The sequence below is a fragment of the Haliotis cracherodii genome, unplaced genomic scaffold (genome assembly GCF_022045235.1).
Source record: "Haliotis cracherodii isolate W230 unplaced genomic scaffold, xgHalCrac1.p SCAF_6, whole genome shotgun sequence".
Lineage (NCBI taxonomy): Eukaryota > Metazoa > Mollusca > Gastropoda > Lepetellida > Haliotidae > Haliotis > Haliotis cracherodii.
This window is the reverse complement of record NW_027266319.1, coordinates 1,350,551-1,368,767: the sequence shown is the minus strand read 5'-3', so window position 1 is coordinate 1,368,767 and position 18,217 is coordinate 1,350,551. Positions and strand designations below refer to the sequence as shown.

The following is an 18,217-nucleotide window of genomic DNA, read 5'->3' as shown; positions in this document are numbered from 1 at the left end:
GCTACAGATTCCCAGCAACCAAAACGTTAGGCCACTGTGCTAGGGACCCTGGGGACTTACGAAAGGATTTAGCAGCAGGATTTACACCATCCCTTCAACCGCTGGCTATGATATACGATTTTAGCCATCAATTAAAATAACAAATAGGTAGGAATAACCTACTTTGAAAGACATGGTCTTACAATACCCTCTCAGAGGACAATGAAACCTTGAAATATTGATCCCTTGTGATGGAAAAATCTATAGACGCCCTCAAGGGTATACAGGTGGGGATGTCTCTGTTGTAGCCGGTGCTGGGTGTAGGAGTCAGCGGTCAGAGTGGATGGAGTGGTCAGACTTGTTGACTTGATTGATGGTGTGTGTGTTGACATAACCCGATGCCGTGGATCGTTGCTCATAATATCAATCACTGGATTGTCAGGTCCAGACTCAAATTTACAGATCACCATCGAACAGTTTGAATAAGGAGTGCAGCATTAAACACACAATGATAAAAAATTTAATATAGCTGACCGCGAGGTATAGATGTTTCCCTGTCGATCAACCAAAAGCTGTTCATGCGCTGAAGGAGACTAGAGAAGTATTGTCTACCCACTAGATTGTGTGGATATTGCCATGGTAACCCATGTTGTAGTTCTAGTCTCATGGCTACTATTTAAGGAGGGGCGGTCGGGTAGCCTTGTGGTTAAAGCGTTCGATCATCACGCCGAAGACCCGGGTTCGATTCCCGACATGGGTACACTGTGTGAAGCCCATTTCTGGTATCCCCCGCCGTGATATTGCTGGTGTAATGCTAAAAGCGGCGTAAAACAAAACACTCACAGTATTTAAGGAATCACAACATGTGGGTATTCAGTGTTTATGTACAATTTATTACAAAAGTAAGGTTTGTCATGTTTAAAAATGTTACATGTATTTACAAGACTTGCAGTGATAAATGTAACAAAACAGTGGGAAACAATTTAATACTATGGACAAAGTACAAGGTGTTAAGCTGACACACGGGGCATTCTACAAGAACTCAGTACTTTGTCCTGTGAGAGACTTGACTAAAGCTGACATAGTCTGACATATATCCTGCATATAATAGCACTGGCTATAGATCTTAGAGATCGATAATCATTAACTTACTATCGATCTATCGTCGATAAATATCGGAGAAGTAACTATCAGCAAATATGCAAACAGCACAGAGACAACACATCGTATTTCACGTGAGTGGTGACATTGATGCATGGATTCCTTTGTGGACATTTAAGGTATAACAAAATCAGTTGCTTGCCGTCTTGAGTAGTGGGCAAAAACAAGTAACCTAAAACTTTATTTCATTACAATAGTTTATGTAAGATATTATCAATGACAAAATTTTCATATTGATTATCGTTAATATTTCTTCCCATCGATGATAATTTCGTTTTTTCAATCTTTTTAGCCAGCCCTAGCATTAACCTGTCGTAGTCCTTCCTTCTTCAGGAACAGCAGCACTGACTATCTGGGCAACTGGCCCTGAGAAGGGAAGCATGATTATCTATTAGTAGCATTTAATCCCCTTTGTCTAAAACACAAAGTAGGATATCACAAATACAACTGTCCATGTCGGCATCAGATTACACAGCAGGAGAAATCCCTGAATCTTTCACTGGTTGCTACACCAACTTGCTGAGAGTGTCTACTGTAAGTCTCCAGTATTCACTCTTGGAGAAATGGCGATCTTCATGGTTCCATATTGCACAACCACACCAACAGTCACAAGTTTCATCATCCATTGCTGTAGCCTTGAACTGTCTATAATGACAAAGGTCACACGCTGATACTGATGGAGCGCAGGACTTGCTTCTCCGACTCGTTGTGGTGTGAGCTGAACAGCGAGTAGCACTGGGAGCTGGAGAACACCTTCAGGTACTCAGTCAGGTAATTCTGGAACAGACAACATCACGGTACAAACACAGGGGCACCGGCTACATACAGGGAGGTACTGGGAAGATCCGGGGTAGGATAGGTCTTCAGCAACCCATGCTTGCTGTAAAAGGCAACTATGCTTGTGAGAAACGACTAACGGGATCGGGTGGTCAGGCTCCATGACTTAGTTGATCTGTGTCATCGTATTGCATTTGTGTGCCTCAGTGCTCGTGATATCAATCACTGGATTGTCGGTTAAGACTCAATTATTTACAGACTGCCGTCATATAGCTGGAATATTGCTGAGTGCGGCTTTATACAACAAACAAACAAACAAACAAACAGGAAGGGAAGGTTACCTGCTACAAGGAGGCATCTACATACAGCAACATCTACATACATCTACATACAGCAACATTTACATACATTTACATATATCTACATACAGCAACAAACAGCAACATCTACATACAGCAACATCTACATACAGTAATATCTCCTTACAGCAACATTTACACACAGCAACTTCTCCATACAGCAACATCTACATACATCTACATTCAGCAACATCTACATTCAGCAACATCTACACACAGCAACATCTACACACAGCAACATCTACAAAGAGTAACATCTCCGTACAGCAACATCTACACACAGCAACATCTACATACACAACATCTACATACAGCAACATCTACATACAGTAATATCTCCACACAGCAACATCTACACACATTGACATCTACATACAGTAATATCTACACACAGCAACATCTACATACACAACATCTACATACAGCAACATCTACACACAGCAACATCTACATACAGTAATATCTCCACACAGCAACATCTACACACACGCAACATCTACAAACAGCAACATATACACACAGCAACATCTACATACAGCAACATCTACAAACAGCAACATCTACAAACAGCAACATCTACACACAGCAACATCTACATACAGCAACATCTACACACAGCAACATCTACACACAGCAACATCTCCATACAGCCACATATACACACAGCAACATCTACACACAGCAACATATACATACAGCAACATCTACAAACAGCAACATCTCCATACAGCCACATATACACACAGCAACATCTACATACAGCAACATCTACATACAGCCACATATACACACAGCAACATCTACATACAGCAACATCTACATACAGCAACATCTACATACAGCAACATATACATACAGCAACATCTACATACAGCAACATCTACATACAGCAACATCTACATACAGCAACATATACACACAGCAACATCTACACACAGCAACATCTACACACAGCAACATCTACACACAGCAACGTCTACACACAGCAACATCTACACACGCCAACATCTACATACAGCAACATCTACATACAGCAACATCTACATACAGTAACATCTACACACAGCAACATCTACACACACCAACATCTACATACAGCAACATCTACAAACAGCAACATCTACACACAGCAACGTCTACATACAGCAACGTCTACATACAGCAACATCTACACACAGCAATATCTACATACAGTAATATCTCCATATAGCAACATCTATACACATTGACATCTACATACAGTAATATCTACACACAGCAACATCTACATACAGTAATATCTACACACTGCAACATCTACATACACAACATCTACATACAGCAACGTTTACATACAGCAACATCTACACACAGCAACGTTTACACACAGCAACATCTACACACAGCAACATCTACACACAGCAACGTCTACATACAGCAACATCTACACACAGCAACATCTACACACAGCAACATCTACATACATCTACACACAGCAACATCTACACACAGCAACATCTCCACACAGCTGGGAGGCACCTGGCACTGACCTGCAGGTTGATCTGGTTGGTGGGATCTGCCTGAGCATCCGGGTCATCGTCCTCTTCATCGTCGAGATCCAGACCTCCATATTCCCCTGCATACTGGTCTATAAGCTCCGACAAACTCTGGCCACCAATAGCAATGTCATCATCAAGGTCATCTTCCTCCTCTTCCTCCCATCCCTCTCCCTGCATCATCAACATTTAGAGTCACCAGAGCTTTAGGTTTTAAATCCCACCCCAACATCTCACCTCCCCATACCATCATCTCACCTCGACCACCCCAAAATCTCACTCACACCAATCCCGACATCACACCTCGACCACACGAACATCTCACCCGTCCCGACATCTCACCCATCCCAACATCTCACCCACCCCAACATCTCACCTCCCCATACCATCATCTCACCTCGCCCACCCCAACATCTCACTCACACCAATCCCGACATCACACCTCGACCACACGGACATCTCACCCGTCCCGACATCTCACCCACCCCGACATCTCACCCATCCTGACATCTCACCTTGACCACCCCGACATCTCACCCACCCAGACATCTCACCTTGACCACCCCGACATCTCACCCACCCCGACATCTCACCTTGACCACCCAGACATCTCACCCGTCCCGACATCTCACCCATCCTGACATCTCACCTTGACCACCCTGGCATCTAACCCATCTTGACATCTCACCCACCCAGACATCTCGACCACCCAGACATCTAACCCATCTTGACATCTCACCCACCCAGACATCTCACCTTGACCACCCAGACATCTAACCCATCTTGACATCTCACCCACCCAGACATCTCACCTTGACCACCCAGACATCTAACCCATCTTGACATCTCATCCACCCAGACATCTCACCTTGACCACCCGACATCTTACCCACCCAGACATCTCACCTTGACCATCCCGGCATTTCACCCATCCTGACATCTCACCTTGACCACCCCGACATCTAACCCATCTTGACATACCACCTTGACCACCCCGACATCTCACCTTGACCACCCCGACATCTCACCTTGACCATCCCGACATCTCACATTGACCACCCCGACATCTCACCTTGACCATCCCGGCATCTCACCTTGACCACCCCAACATCTCACCTTGACCATCCCGGCATCTCACCCATCCTGACATCTCACACACACACCGCCCACACCCCCGGCATCTCACCACCCTACTACCACTATGCCTGTTGTATTGAAGGAATCTTTCTGTCTTGTAATAACCTCTTGGGAGGGTTTACTTTTTCCAATAAGACCTCATCCTGGGTATGAAGTTTTACTCTTTCTCTAGTAAGACCTGGTATCTTTTACAAGAAGATATCTCCTTGTTTTCTTATTTTTTCTATTATTTCTTGCATTTAGACGGTTTATAAGTTAGATAAAACACTCCTATTCGGTTATGGTCGAGGAAGTAAGACCTCGGCAATCGCGTAGCGGCAATGTAAGAGTCGTGCTCTATCCTTCACATACACACCTCCTCCTCCCCGACCTGGGCGGACAGACTGGACTCTATCTGGTTGGACAACTCGTTGATGAGGAGCTTGTAGATCTTTACCAGCAGAGGGACTGTTGTCCATTCCTCAGGGTCTGAAACACCACATAAAGCCTGGTGACTCTCCACCCAACACACAGCGGTCCTAGGAGGGCCTCACCCATTAGGGAAACCCTATGTGACCGTTGTCCATTCCTCAGGGTCTGAAACACCACATAAAGCCTGGTGACTCTCCACCCAACACACAACGGTCCTAGGAGGGCCTCACCCATTAGGGAAACCCTATGTGACCGTTGTCCATTCCTCAGGGTCTGAAACACCACATAAAGCCTGGTGACTCTCCACCCAACACACAGCGGTCCTAGGAGGGCCTCACCCATTAGGGAAACCCTATGTGACCGTTGTCCATTCCTCAGGGTCTGAAACACCACATAAAGCCTGGTGACTCTCCACCCAACACACAGCGGTCCTAGGAGGGCCTCACCCATTAGGGAAACCCTATGTGACCGTTGTCCACTCCTCGGGGTCTGAAACACCACATAAAGCCTGGTGACTCTCCACCCAACACACAGCAGTCTTAGGAGGGCCTCACCCATTAGGGAAACCCTTTGTGACAGTTGGTAGCTATGTTTGCAATATTACGCCTAAATGAAGGTGGTCTGTAAATAACGAGTCTAGTGATTGATACCATGAGCTTCGATCCACGCTATCGGGATATGATGACATGCATCAACCAAATCAGCAAGCCTGACCATGACAAGCATAGTCGCCTTTTAAGGCAAGCTGTGTTGCTGAAGACCTATTCTACCCCGTATCTTCACTGGTCTGGTAGTTTTGTCTGTTGAAACCATAACTACACCCACCAGTCTCGGCCAGTATCGTGCACACCGTTGTGACTCACCCGAGGCGCTCTTGGAGCGTGTTCTGATGCCTCCATTCTGCTGTACGATCTGTTCGCCTCGGACCGTGATGTTCTGTAAGCGGGGATCGTTGCTGGACACAGCGTGCTGCAGCAGTTTACACAGAGCCACGGAGCTGCAAGGAATCACAACATGTTTGTCTCTGACGCTCCGAGTGAGTGAGTATTGTTTTACGCTGCTATATTCCTGAAATGTCACAGCGGGGACACCAGAAGTGGGCTACCCATGTGGGGAATTGAACCCAGGTCCTTGGCGTTACAAGCGAACACTTTTACCACTAGGCTACCCCACCGCCGCCTGAGGCTTAGAAATAGCAACTCTCAGTTCTCAGTTGCAACTAAAATGGTCGCCAATTCGAACTTAATTTCAATTTGTTTACTGTCTAAAATTCAGAGGGAGCCAAATGACCTTGAAAATATCTCAAACTAAATTGTATTGTTTCACATTTGAAGAAACAAAATTAAGTAAAAGCTGATTGTGGAAACATGTCTGCTAATAATTGTACTTGCGTATAATTCCCCCTAAAGTCAACAATGAACAGAAATACATAGGTAAATGTTTATGGAATTAGTATTGTATTTCAGTTGACAATGCTCATAGGATAAGCAAGGATCAACCTAAATAATCTAGGAGCATAAATTGCATCACTGTTCAAGGCACAAATAACAAAAAATTTCCACCAATATACAATTTCAAGACTAGTGCTATGACTTGTACATATAATAATAGTTATTTGATTTACGATAATTTCAAATGGTTTTGGCTACCTACAATATTGGCTTGACTTCTTGATTTTACGACTGGCTACTAGGAAATAAAATACTTTTAGCCAAATGGTAAAAACTTTGAACTTTGAGGCCTGGTTCTACTAACTCTGAGGAGACATGTAAGTGTCTTGTATCCTCGAAAGTAATTCTGACATCTTGTGTGATATTAACTTTGAAATGACTGTCCTACAGTAAGAAGAGATGGCTTGCATGACAAGGATGCCATCTTGAGACAGTAAGACAATCAACTAACCTGACTTTCCTCTCATAGCTGCCATAAAACAGATGTTGTCTGGAGCACCACTCCGACATGACGAACTCCAGCGCTGGTCGGCCAGTAGGACTTGGGACGCTGGTCAGGAAGTCGAGGACCGCCTCCATCTGCGTGTGGATCAGGTGGGCGAACACCATCACCAGACTCTGTGGTGGGAATGAAGGACATGGTTACAGCAGTCAACAGATTGACTCTACACACCTGCACAACACCGGGAGTCTCTACACACTTGACATGGGGAGTCTCTACACACTTGACATGGGGAGTCTCTACACACCTGCATGACACCGTGCGTCTAAACACACCTGCATTACACCGAGTGTCTCTACACACCTGTATGACACTGAGTGTCTCTACACACCTGCATGACACCGAGCGTCTACACACCTGTATGACACTGAGTGTCTCTACACACCTGTATGACACTGAGCGTCTACACACCTGTATGACACTGAGCGTCTACACACCTGTATGACACCGAGTGTCTACACACCTGTATGACACCGAGCGTCTACACACCTGTATGACACTGAGCGTCTACACACCTGTATGACGCTGAGCGTCTACACACCTGTATGACACTGCGTGTCTACACACCTGTATGACACTGAGTATCTACACACCTGTATGACACCGAGCGTCTACACACACCTGCATGATGCCGAGCATCTCTACACACCTGCTTTAAACAGAGAGTCTCTACACACCTGAATGACACTGAGCGTCTCTACACACCTGCATGACACTGAGCATCTCTACACACCTGCATGACACTGAGCGTCTCTACACACCTGCATGACACTGAGCATCTCTACACACCTGCATGACTCTGAGCGTCTCTACACACCTGCATGACGCTGAGCGTCTCTACACACCTGAATGACACTGAGCGTCTCTACACACCTGAATGACACTGAGCGTCTCTACACACCTGCATGACGCTGAGCGTCTCTACACACCTGCATGACGCTGAGCGTCTCTACACACCTGCATGACACTGAGCGTCTCTACACACCTGCATGACACTGAGCGTCTCTACACACCTGCATGACACTGAGCGTCTCTACACACCTGCATGACACTGAGCGTCTCTACACACCTGCATGACGCTGAGCGTCTCTACACACCTGCATGACGCTGAGCGTCTCCGCCTGCTGCATCTTGCTGAGGACGGCCCTCAGCATCAGGTCCAGGTTCTCCCCCAGCTGTGTCCCCACCTTGCTGATCACCACGGAAACAAGGCGGCCAACAAAGGCAGCAGTGTGCTCAGACGTCTTCGGATCGAGGAGTTTGGAAATCACTTGCACAATGTAGTACAAGCCATTTTTACCTGCAACAAAGACCAAGTATGCAATACTCCTCCCAACAAAAACAGATCTACGATGTATGACGATGTCTGTTGTCATTGTACATTTGTTGCTGAATTTCTAAGTCAGCAATATGCTTGCCAATGATGGTGGACTGTATATAATTGAGTCAGGGCCAGAGAAATCTTTAATACTTCTATACATGGGCCAGGTGAGCTGCGTCTCCCTACATATTCAGGTGAGCTAACACTCCTGACATGGGTACATTGTCAGGTGAGCTAACACTCCTGACATGGGAACATAGGTAGGTGAGCTAACACTCCTGACATGGGTACATAGTCAGGTGAGCTAACACTCCTGACATGGGTACATAGTCAGGTAAGCTAACACTCCTGACATGGGAACATAGTTAGGTGAGCTAACACTCCTGACATTGGTACATCGTCAGGTAAGTTAACACTCCTGACATGGGAACATAGGTGGGTGAGCTAACACTCCTGACATGGGTACATAGTCAGGTGAGCTAACACTCCTGACATGGGTACATAGTCAGGTGAGCTAACACTCCTGACATGGGAACATAGGTAGGTGAGCTAACAATCCAGACATGGGTACATAGTCAGGTGAGCTAACACTCCTGACATGAGAACATAGTGAGGTGAGCTACTCTACTCACCCTGCTCATCCTGCCATGTTGTCACTTGGTCCAGTGCTTTCGATGAGTAGGCTCGAAGACACTCGCCTCCACTCTGAACAGAAACAAATGTAAAAGTGGGTGAGTGAGCAAAATTTGCTTTATGCCCAAATCAGCAAAGTTCCAGCAATACCCTGTATAACAGTAAATCATCAGGTTCAGACCATCTGGGCTCTACCACAAACATGGCACACAAGGGACTCATTCCGGGACAGAACTGGAAAACCAAAACCATATGAGTCCCAGACCACTGGGGGAACGTATTAATCTGCACAAGCACTGCCGGACAGAGTCCACCCACCTGCATCGATGCGTTGTCGTCTGTCTTCAGGGTACACTCCACAGCGGCAGGGAAGGCGGTCATCAACACATCGGACACCAGCTCCTGACTTCCTCGCACAAGCGTCGTCAACATGTCCAGTGATACCTGCATAATCATCAACATCATCAGCCCCAGCTTCTACGTCAGACGTCATGTCCAGTGATGCCTGCATCATACAGTCTACCGCTGCACAACTGCGTGACAAACTAGACACCTGCTTCGTCAACAACATGGATTGCAACTTGCAGATATCGGTCGACTGCAGGATTTACAAAGTAGGTGTACCATTAACTGGCCGTCAACAGATATTTTGCAAGTTTTTCATGTTTTTAATCAAGGTGCTCAAGTGATTTTATGCACTTCGTGAGATAAGACCTGTTTTATTACAATATAAATCTCGATTATCAATCAGATAGTCTTGACTGGGTGCCGCCATTTTGTTTGAAGCATTTGCATGTGATATGAAAGGTGGAGTCTGATTGGTGAATAGGAGGGACATAGAAGGGACATAACTCTAGTAGTAGCCACTAGGGGCGCAACAATCAAGACTGGTATTCCAGCCTAGTTCGGCAAGGGTGGAAACTGGATTTTCATAGTCAGTTAACACCTTTGCTTCGGGAAGATGCACATATGGATGACCTGCCTCCCATGTAGGGTCTTACGTAAAATGGGGTTTAACATCGCGTCCAAGATTATTGCACTTATATAGCGACGTGCATGCACGTGTATCTGTGTGGCTGCTTGTACTAGTCCGGACTGATGCCGATTTATAGTGCTAGCACACTGAGATACCATGCCACAGTTTAACATGAATACCCCACTCAGACACAGTATACTGACTCCGAGCCGACCAGTCCTTGTTTTAGCCCCTTAATGCCGAGAGCCAGATAGGGTAACAACAAGTACCATCTTTTAACTACTTGGTATGACGCTGCTTGGGATCGAACCCCCGACCTTCCGCTCTCCGGGCGGACGCTCTACCATTAGACCACGGAGGCGGTCCTGTAGGGTCTTACCGTGGTGAGTCCGGGCATCACAGTGTCGGTGGCGCTGCGGAGGATGCTGACGAGGGTCGGAACGAGGCGTTGCTCCAGAGCTGCAGAACATCCAGGGTTTTCTGCAAGCTCTTTGATCATGTCCTGCACCAGAGACACAATGAAGGGATCTGTAACAGACAGGTAACAATGAACGCATCTGTAACAGACAGGTAACACAATGAACGCATCTGTAACAGACAGGTAACACAATGAAGGGATCTGTACCAGACAGGTAACACAATGAACGCATCTGTAACAGACAGGTAACACAATGAACGCATCTGTAACAGACAGTGAACATAATGAACGCATCTGTATCAGACGGTTAACACAATGAACGCATCTGTAACAGACGGTTAACACAATGAACGCATCTGTAACAGACAGTTAACAATGAACGCATCTGTAACAGAGTTAACACAATGAACGCATCTGTAACAGACAGGTAACACAATGCAGGGATCTGTAACAGACAGGTAACACAATTAAGGGATCTGTAACAGACAGGTAACACAATGAACGCATCTGTAACAGACAGTTAACAATGAACGCATCTGTAACAGACGGATAATACAATTAACGCATCTGTAACAGACAGGTAACACAATGAACGCATCTGTAACAGAGAGGACATGTGGGGAATTGAACATGGGCGTGAAGAGCGAACACTTGAACCACTAGGCTACCCCCACCGCCCCGCAGTGTCCAGAAGGCTGGCTGGCTGTACCTGTGTTAACGAACACTTGAACCACTAGGCTACCCCCCGCCCGCAGTGTCTAGAAGGCTGGCTGTACCTGTGTTACAGAGATGGGGCGATTGGAGGCTCCCTAAAACGATTTGGCTTGCAACCTATCTACTTGCCCAGAGCGGACAGGATACTGCCTTCCATCACCATTTCCTGGATTGAAGAACGGTGCACATGCCTCATTCAAGACATTCAACTGTGACCGATACCGGACATCTGTGAGTGCACACCGACGTTTGTAAAAGGGACTGTTACTTGTTACTATGCTGCCACATGTTTTAATCCAGTGTATTGCCTTGTATGATTGTAAATTTATCATGTGTTTCAATATATTTTGTTGATTGTTCAATGATCACAATTAGTTCTAAACATTCAGATTTCTGGGTTAGCCTTTGCCTTTCAATTTAGGAATCAACACGTGATAGGAAGTGCTATGTCTTCCAGCAGTAGGTCTTTCAAGCTCAAGTATGTACAGAAACTATTCTTACCTCCGGAGAACTTGAGGAACGTAGCAATGGCAAGGGGAGACAACTTGCTCTCTTGGGAAGCTGTGAACGCTTTGTCAACCTGCAACATTCAGGAGACGACCGTATATAAGATACAGTTCAACACCGCTCTTACATATCTCAGTGCTCCAGATAAATTTTCATCCAATGCTTACAGCACCGGTCATTATCAGAACTGACAAGTACCATACATATATTTTCAAACCAAAAAGTAAATACACCGTTTGTACTTTGTAGAATAGACAAGTACTGGAATGATATTGCGCAATCATCATTCAAAGACCGTGTGTTGTACATTTGGACGAGATGAACAACATAACAAGATGAGCGTGTTATTATTAGCTAACGACAATGCGGGATTCGGAGGAAAATCCATTTGCTGCTGACGCAAAATGAAGTATTCCCGTTTAAGCAAAAGGTAATCCCTGATATGCTAAACAGAAGTTTAAGACTGTTTGGAGAACATTTTAGAAAATAAACAGATAAGAGTGTATTGTATCGTTTGCCCCTGTATTGGATACAGTTGTAGTTTGCAATGTCTGTGTTTGACTACATTTTATACACCAATACGGCATCTATCTGGAGCCCTGTACATTGTACAGTGAACACACAGCTCTACATAGTACTACTGCATAGCAGACCAGTTAACACTACAGTGATAGCATTCTGTGAGGCACAGTGAGTGAGTGATTTGGGTTTAACGCCACTTTTAACCGTATTCCAGTTACATCGCAGCGTGTCAGCTTAATGTGGGAGGAAAGCGTGAAGTGATGCAGGTCTCGGATGATTATCACTTCGGTGAAACCCATGAGGACGGGTATGGTGCTGACAAACCTAGAAACATAATCGGGGCGAACCTGGATTCAAACCCACAATCATAGGTTTCTGGAGTGCCAAAGGAACTCTACTCAGCACAGCGAATCGTGGCGCCTCAGACGACTGGGCCACCCGTGCCCCCTGTGAGGCAAAGTTAAAAGGGTAAAATTATTGTACTTATATAGTGACCTGCATGTTGCGCTTACATAGTGACTTGCATACTGACTCTGAGCTGACCGGTCCTTGTCTTAGGTTTTAGCCCCTTAATGTTGATCGCCAGGCAGGGTAACAACAAGTACCCTGTTTTAACGTCTTTTGGTATGACGGACCTTTTCTCTCCAGGCGGATGCTCTACCACTAGACAACAGAGGCGGTCAAGTAAAATAGGAATAACATCATGTTCAAGTTTGCACTAGTATAGTGACATGTAAGCATGAGTGCATGTGTGGCTGCTATCACAGTGCTGGTCCGCTGAGGTGCAAGGGAGATAACTCACCATAACAAAAGTCAAGGGAGACTACTCACCGCAACAACAACTGTTAACGTCTCCAGACAGAGGCCAAGGACTTCTGCAGAAAACTGTGTTGCTATGGTAACTAGTTCCGACACAATATTGGGCAGATATGGCACAAGGAGCTGGGTGTTGCTCGACGTCTTGAGATGGTCACAGAATCCGAACACAGCTCTGATGGCCGAGATTCGGATGCTGGGTGGCTGAGAGATGTTCAAACCTCCAACTGTCGCCTGTAGAAACCTGAAATATTTCAACTTGGTCAACAAAATATCCTTGGGGTATACAAATAAGGTGTGCTAAGAAAATATCCTGGGGTATACAAATAAGGTGAGCTAAGAAAATATCCTTGGGCTACACAAATAAGGTGAGCTGAGAAAATATCCTTGGGGTATACAAATAAGGTGAGCTGAGAAAATATCCTTGGGCTACACAAATAAGGTGAGCTAAGAAAATATCCTTGGGCTACACAAGTAAGGTGAGCTAAGCAAATATTCTTGGGCTACACAAATAAGGTGAGCTAAGAAAATATCCTTGGGGTATATAAATAAGGTGTGCTAAGGAAATATCCTTCAGCTAAAATACTGAACCTTGACACAAACTTTCAGAAGGAGTCGCACATTGTACCAGTGTGCAATATTAAATGCGACACATTATCACCTGGCAAGACTGGAAGAGACAGTCAGCTCAGGGTCCAACAGTTACAACAGTCGCCGACCACACAGCTCACTGAAACACGGCCTGTGTGCTGCGCTTACCTCTGTAGGAGTTCCTGGGGCATGGCTTCGGCATACCTGCTGTGCTTACCTCTGTAGGAGTTCCTGGGGCATGGCTTCGGCATACCTGCTGCCCATCCACAAACACCGACCCACCAGGAACGGAGACGCTGAAAACATCGGAAGTGTTGGTCATCATCATGTACTCAGGTCTCAGGGTGTAGAACTAGCAAGCTTCAAATCCATGTGCAAATGACTGAGTCTAGTGTCTTGAGTGAAGTGCAACTGACTGAGTCTATTGTCTTGAGTGAAGTGCTAATGATTGAGTCTATTGTCTTGAGTGAAGTGCAAATGACTGAGTCTATTGTCTTGAGTGAAGTGCAAATGACTGAGTCTATTGTCTTGAGTGAAGTGCTAATGATTGAGTCTATTGTCTTGAGTGAAGTGCAAATGACTGAGTCTATTGTCTTGAGTGAAGTGCAAATGACTGAGTCTATTGTCTTGAGTGAAGTGCAACTGACTGAGTCTATTGTCTTGAGTGAAGTGCTAATGATTGAGTCTATTGTCTTGAGTGAAGTGCAAATGACTGAGTCTATTGTCTTGAGTGAAGTGCAAATGACTGAGTCTATTGTCTTGAGTGAAGTGCTAATGATTGAGTATTGTCTTGAGTGAAGTGCAAATGATTGTGTGATTCACAACACACTGACCCCGCCCACAACTCACCAGACTGATTGAGATCCTCTAATACAACAGACTGCAGGAAGCCGATGATGTCAAACTGGACTTTGCCCGACTGAATGGACTCCAGGACTAAGGCCTTGACGCTGCCAAGGGCCATCATGCTCGACTCGTGTGTCTTCCACCTGCAACATATTACACTATGTCATACACCTGTAACCATGGTAACACATATGCCACTCCTGTAACCATGGCAACACAACTGTAACACACCTGTACATCACACACATCTGTACATCAAACATCTGTAAAACGGCTGTACATCACACAGCTGTAACACACTTGTATATCACACACTTGTATATCACACACTTGTATATTACACACCTGTAACACACCTGTACATCACAGACCTGTAACAGTTGTTACACACCTCTACATCATATACCTGTAAAACACCTGTACATCACACACCTGTAACACAACTTACATCACATCTGTTACACATCTCTACATCACACACTTGTAACACCCCTGCACGTCACACCCCTGTAACATTACATCTGAAACACACCTGTAACATTACATGTGTAACACACCTGTACATCACACACCTGTAACACACCTGTACATCACACACCTGTAACACACCTTACATAACACACCTGTACATCACACATCTGTACATCACACACCTGTAACACACTTGTACATCACACACCTGTAATACACCTGTACATCACACACCTATAACACACCTGCACATCACACACCTGTAATACACCTGTACATCACACCTGTAACACACCTGTACATCACACACCTGTAACACACTTGTACATCACACACCTGTAATACACCTGTACATCACACACCTATAACACACCTGCACATCACACACCTGTACATCACACCTGTAACACACCTGTACATCACACACCTGTAACACACCTGTACATCACACACCTGTAATACACCTGTACATCACACACCTGTAACACACCTGTACATCACACACCTGTACATCACACACCTGTACATCACACACCTGCACATCACACACCTGTAACACACCTGTAACACACCTGTACAACACACACCTGCACATCACACACCTTTAACACACCTGTAACACACCTGTAACACACCTACCACATCGGATTTCCAGAGTTTTTCACGCTTTCCGCTTCCTGCATGAGTTTCCCGACTGCATTACACAGGGCTGGACCACTGTCAGCCTGGAACTCACTGGACAGGGACTGGAACACAAGGGGAACACAATCACAGACACAGGGTCGGACCACTGTTTGCCTGGAACTCAATGGACAGGGACTGGAACACAAGGGGAACACAATCACAGACACAGGGCCGGACCACTGTTTGCCTGGAACTCAATGGACAGGGACTGGAACACAAGGGGAACACAATCACAGACACAGGGCCGGACCACTGTCAACCTGGAACTCACTGGACAGGGACTGGAACACAAGGGGAACACAATCACAAACACAGGGCCGGACCACTGTCAACCTGGAACTCAATGGACAGGGACTGGAACACAAGGGGAACACAATCACAAACACAGGGCCGGACCACTGTCAGCGTGGAACTCACTGGACAGGGACTGGAACACAAGGGGAACACAATCACAAACACAGGGCCGGACCACTGTCAACCTGGAACTCACTGGACAGGGACTCGAACACAAGGGGAACACAATCACAGACACAGGGCCGGACCACTGTTTGCCTGGAACTCAATGGACAGGGACTGGAACACAAGGGGAACACAATTACAGACACAGGGCCGGACCACTGTCAACCTGGAACTCACTGGACAGGGACTGGAACACAAGGGGAACACAATCACAAACACAGGGCCGGACCACTGTCAACCTGGAACTCACTGGACAGGGACTGGAACACAAGGGGAACACAATCACAAACACAGGGCCGGACCACTGTCAGCGTGGAACTCACTGGACAGGGACTGGAACACAAGGGGAACACAATCACAGACACAGGGCCGGACCACTGTCAACCTGGAACTCAATGGACAGGGACTGGAACACAAGGGGAACACAATCACAGACACAGGGCCGGACCACTGTCTGCCTGGAACTCAATGGACAGGGACTGGAACACAAGGGGAACACAATCACAAACACAGGGCCGGACCACTGTCAGCGTGGAACTCACTGGACAGGGACTGGAACACAAGGGGAACACAATCACAAACACAGGGCCGGACCACTGTCAACCTGGAACTCAATGGTCAGGGACTGGAACACAAGGGGAACACAATCACAAACACAGGGCCGGACCACTGTCAACCTGGAACTCAATGGACAGGGACTGGAACACAAGGGGAACACAATCACAAACACAGGGCCGGACCACTGTCAACCTGGAACTCACTGGACAGGGACTGGAACACAAGGGGAACACAATCACAGACACAGGGCCGGACCACTGTCTGCCTGGAACTCACTGGACAGGGACTGGAACACAAGGGGAACACAATCACAGACACAGGGCCGGACCACTGTCAACCTGGAACTCAATGGACAGGGACTGGAACACAAGGGGAACACAATCACAGACACAGGGCCGGACCACTGTCTGCCTGGAACTCAATGGACAGGGACTGGAACACAAGGGGAACACAATCACAAACACAGGGCCGGACCACTGTCAGCGTGGAACTCACTGGACAGGGACTGGAACACAAGGGGAACACAATCACAAACACAGGGCCGGACCACTGTCAACCTGGAACTCAATGGTCAGGGACTGGAACACAAGGGGAACACAATCACAGACACAGGGTCGGACCACTGTCAGCCTGGAACTCAATGGACAGGGACTGGAACACAAGGGGAACACAATCACAGACACAGGGTCGGACCACTGTCAGCCTGGAACTCAATGGACAGGGACTGGAACACAATGGGAACACAAGGGGAACACAATCACAGACACAGGGCCAGACCACTGTCAGCCTGGAACTCAATGGACAGGGACTGGAACACAAGGGGAACACAATCACAAACACAGGGCCGGACCACTGTTTGCCTGGAACTCAATGGACAGGGACTGGAACACAAGGGGAACACAATCACAGACACAGGGCCGGACCACTGTCAGCCTGGAACTCAATGGACAGGGACTGGAACACAAGGGGAACACAATCACAGACACAGGGCCGGACCACTGTCAGCGTGGAACTCACCGGTCAGGGACTGGAACACAAGGGGAACACAATCACAGACACAGGGCCGGACCACTGTCTGCCTGGAACTCACTGGACAGGGACTGGAACACAAGGGGAACACAATCACAGACACAGGGCCAGACCACTGTCTGCCTGGAACTCACTGGACAGGGACTGGAACACAAGGGGAACACAATCACAGATACAGGGCCGGACCACTGTCTGCCTGGAACTCACTGGACAGGGACTGGAACACAAGGGGAACACAATCACAGAGAGGTGGACACAATCACAGACAGGTGACACAATCACAGACAGAGGAACACAATCACATACAGAGGAACACAATCACATACAGAGGAACACAATCACATACAGAGGAACACAATC

General features: G+C 46.6%; 1 protein-coding gene across 1 annotated transcript in view; it reads right to left on the bottom strand.

Annotated features, from left to right (window-relative positions):
* Positions 1-857: 857 nt before the first annotated feature.
* Positions 858-18,217, bottom strand: part of LOC139445875 (importin-9-like) — a 32,779-nt gene continuing 15,419 nt past the window's right edge. The window contains exons 11-24 of the mRNA XM_071227109.1: positions 15,767-15,873; positions 14,660-14,799; positions 14,028-14,106; positions 13,235-13,463; positions 11,876-11,954; positions 10,622-10,770; positions 9,585-9,710; positions 9,266-9,338; positions 8,410-8,612; positions 7,262-7,428; positions 6,223-6,356; positions 5,304-5,416; positions 3,806-3,985; positions 858-1,917 (exon numbers count right to left, since the gene is read on the bottom strand). Coding sequence (XP_071083210.1) covers positions 1,801-1,917; positions 3,806-3,985; positions 5,304-5,416; positions 6,223-6,356; positions 7,262-7,428; positions 8,410-8,612; positions 9,266-9,338; positions 9,585-9,710; positions 10,622-10,770; positions 11,876-11,954; positions 13,235-13,463; positions 14,028-14,106; positions 14,660-14,799; positions 15,767-15,873 — 1,896 coding nt within the window. The 3' untranslated portion in view covers positions 858-1,800. The remainder of the gene's footprint in view (positions 1,918-3,805; positions 3,986-5,303; positions 5,417-6,222; positions 6,357-7,261; positions 7,429-8,409; positions 8,613-9,265; positions 9,339-9,584; positions 9,711-10,621; positions 10,771-11,875; positions 11,955-13,234; positions 13,464-14,027; positions 14,107-14,659; positions 14,800-15,766; positions 15,874-18,217) is intronic.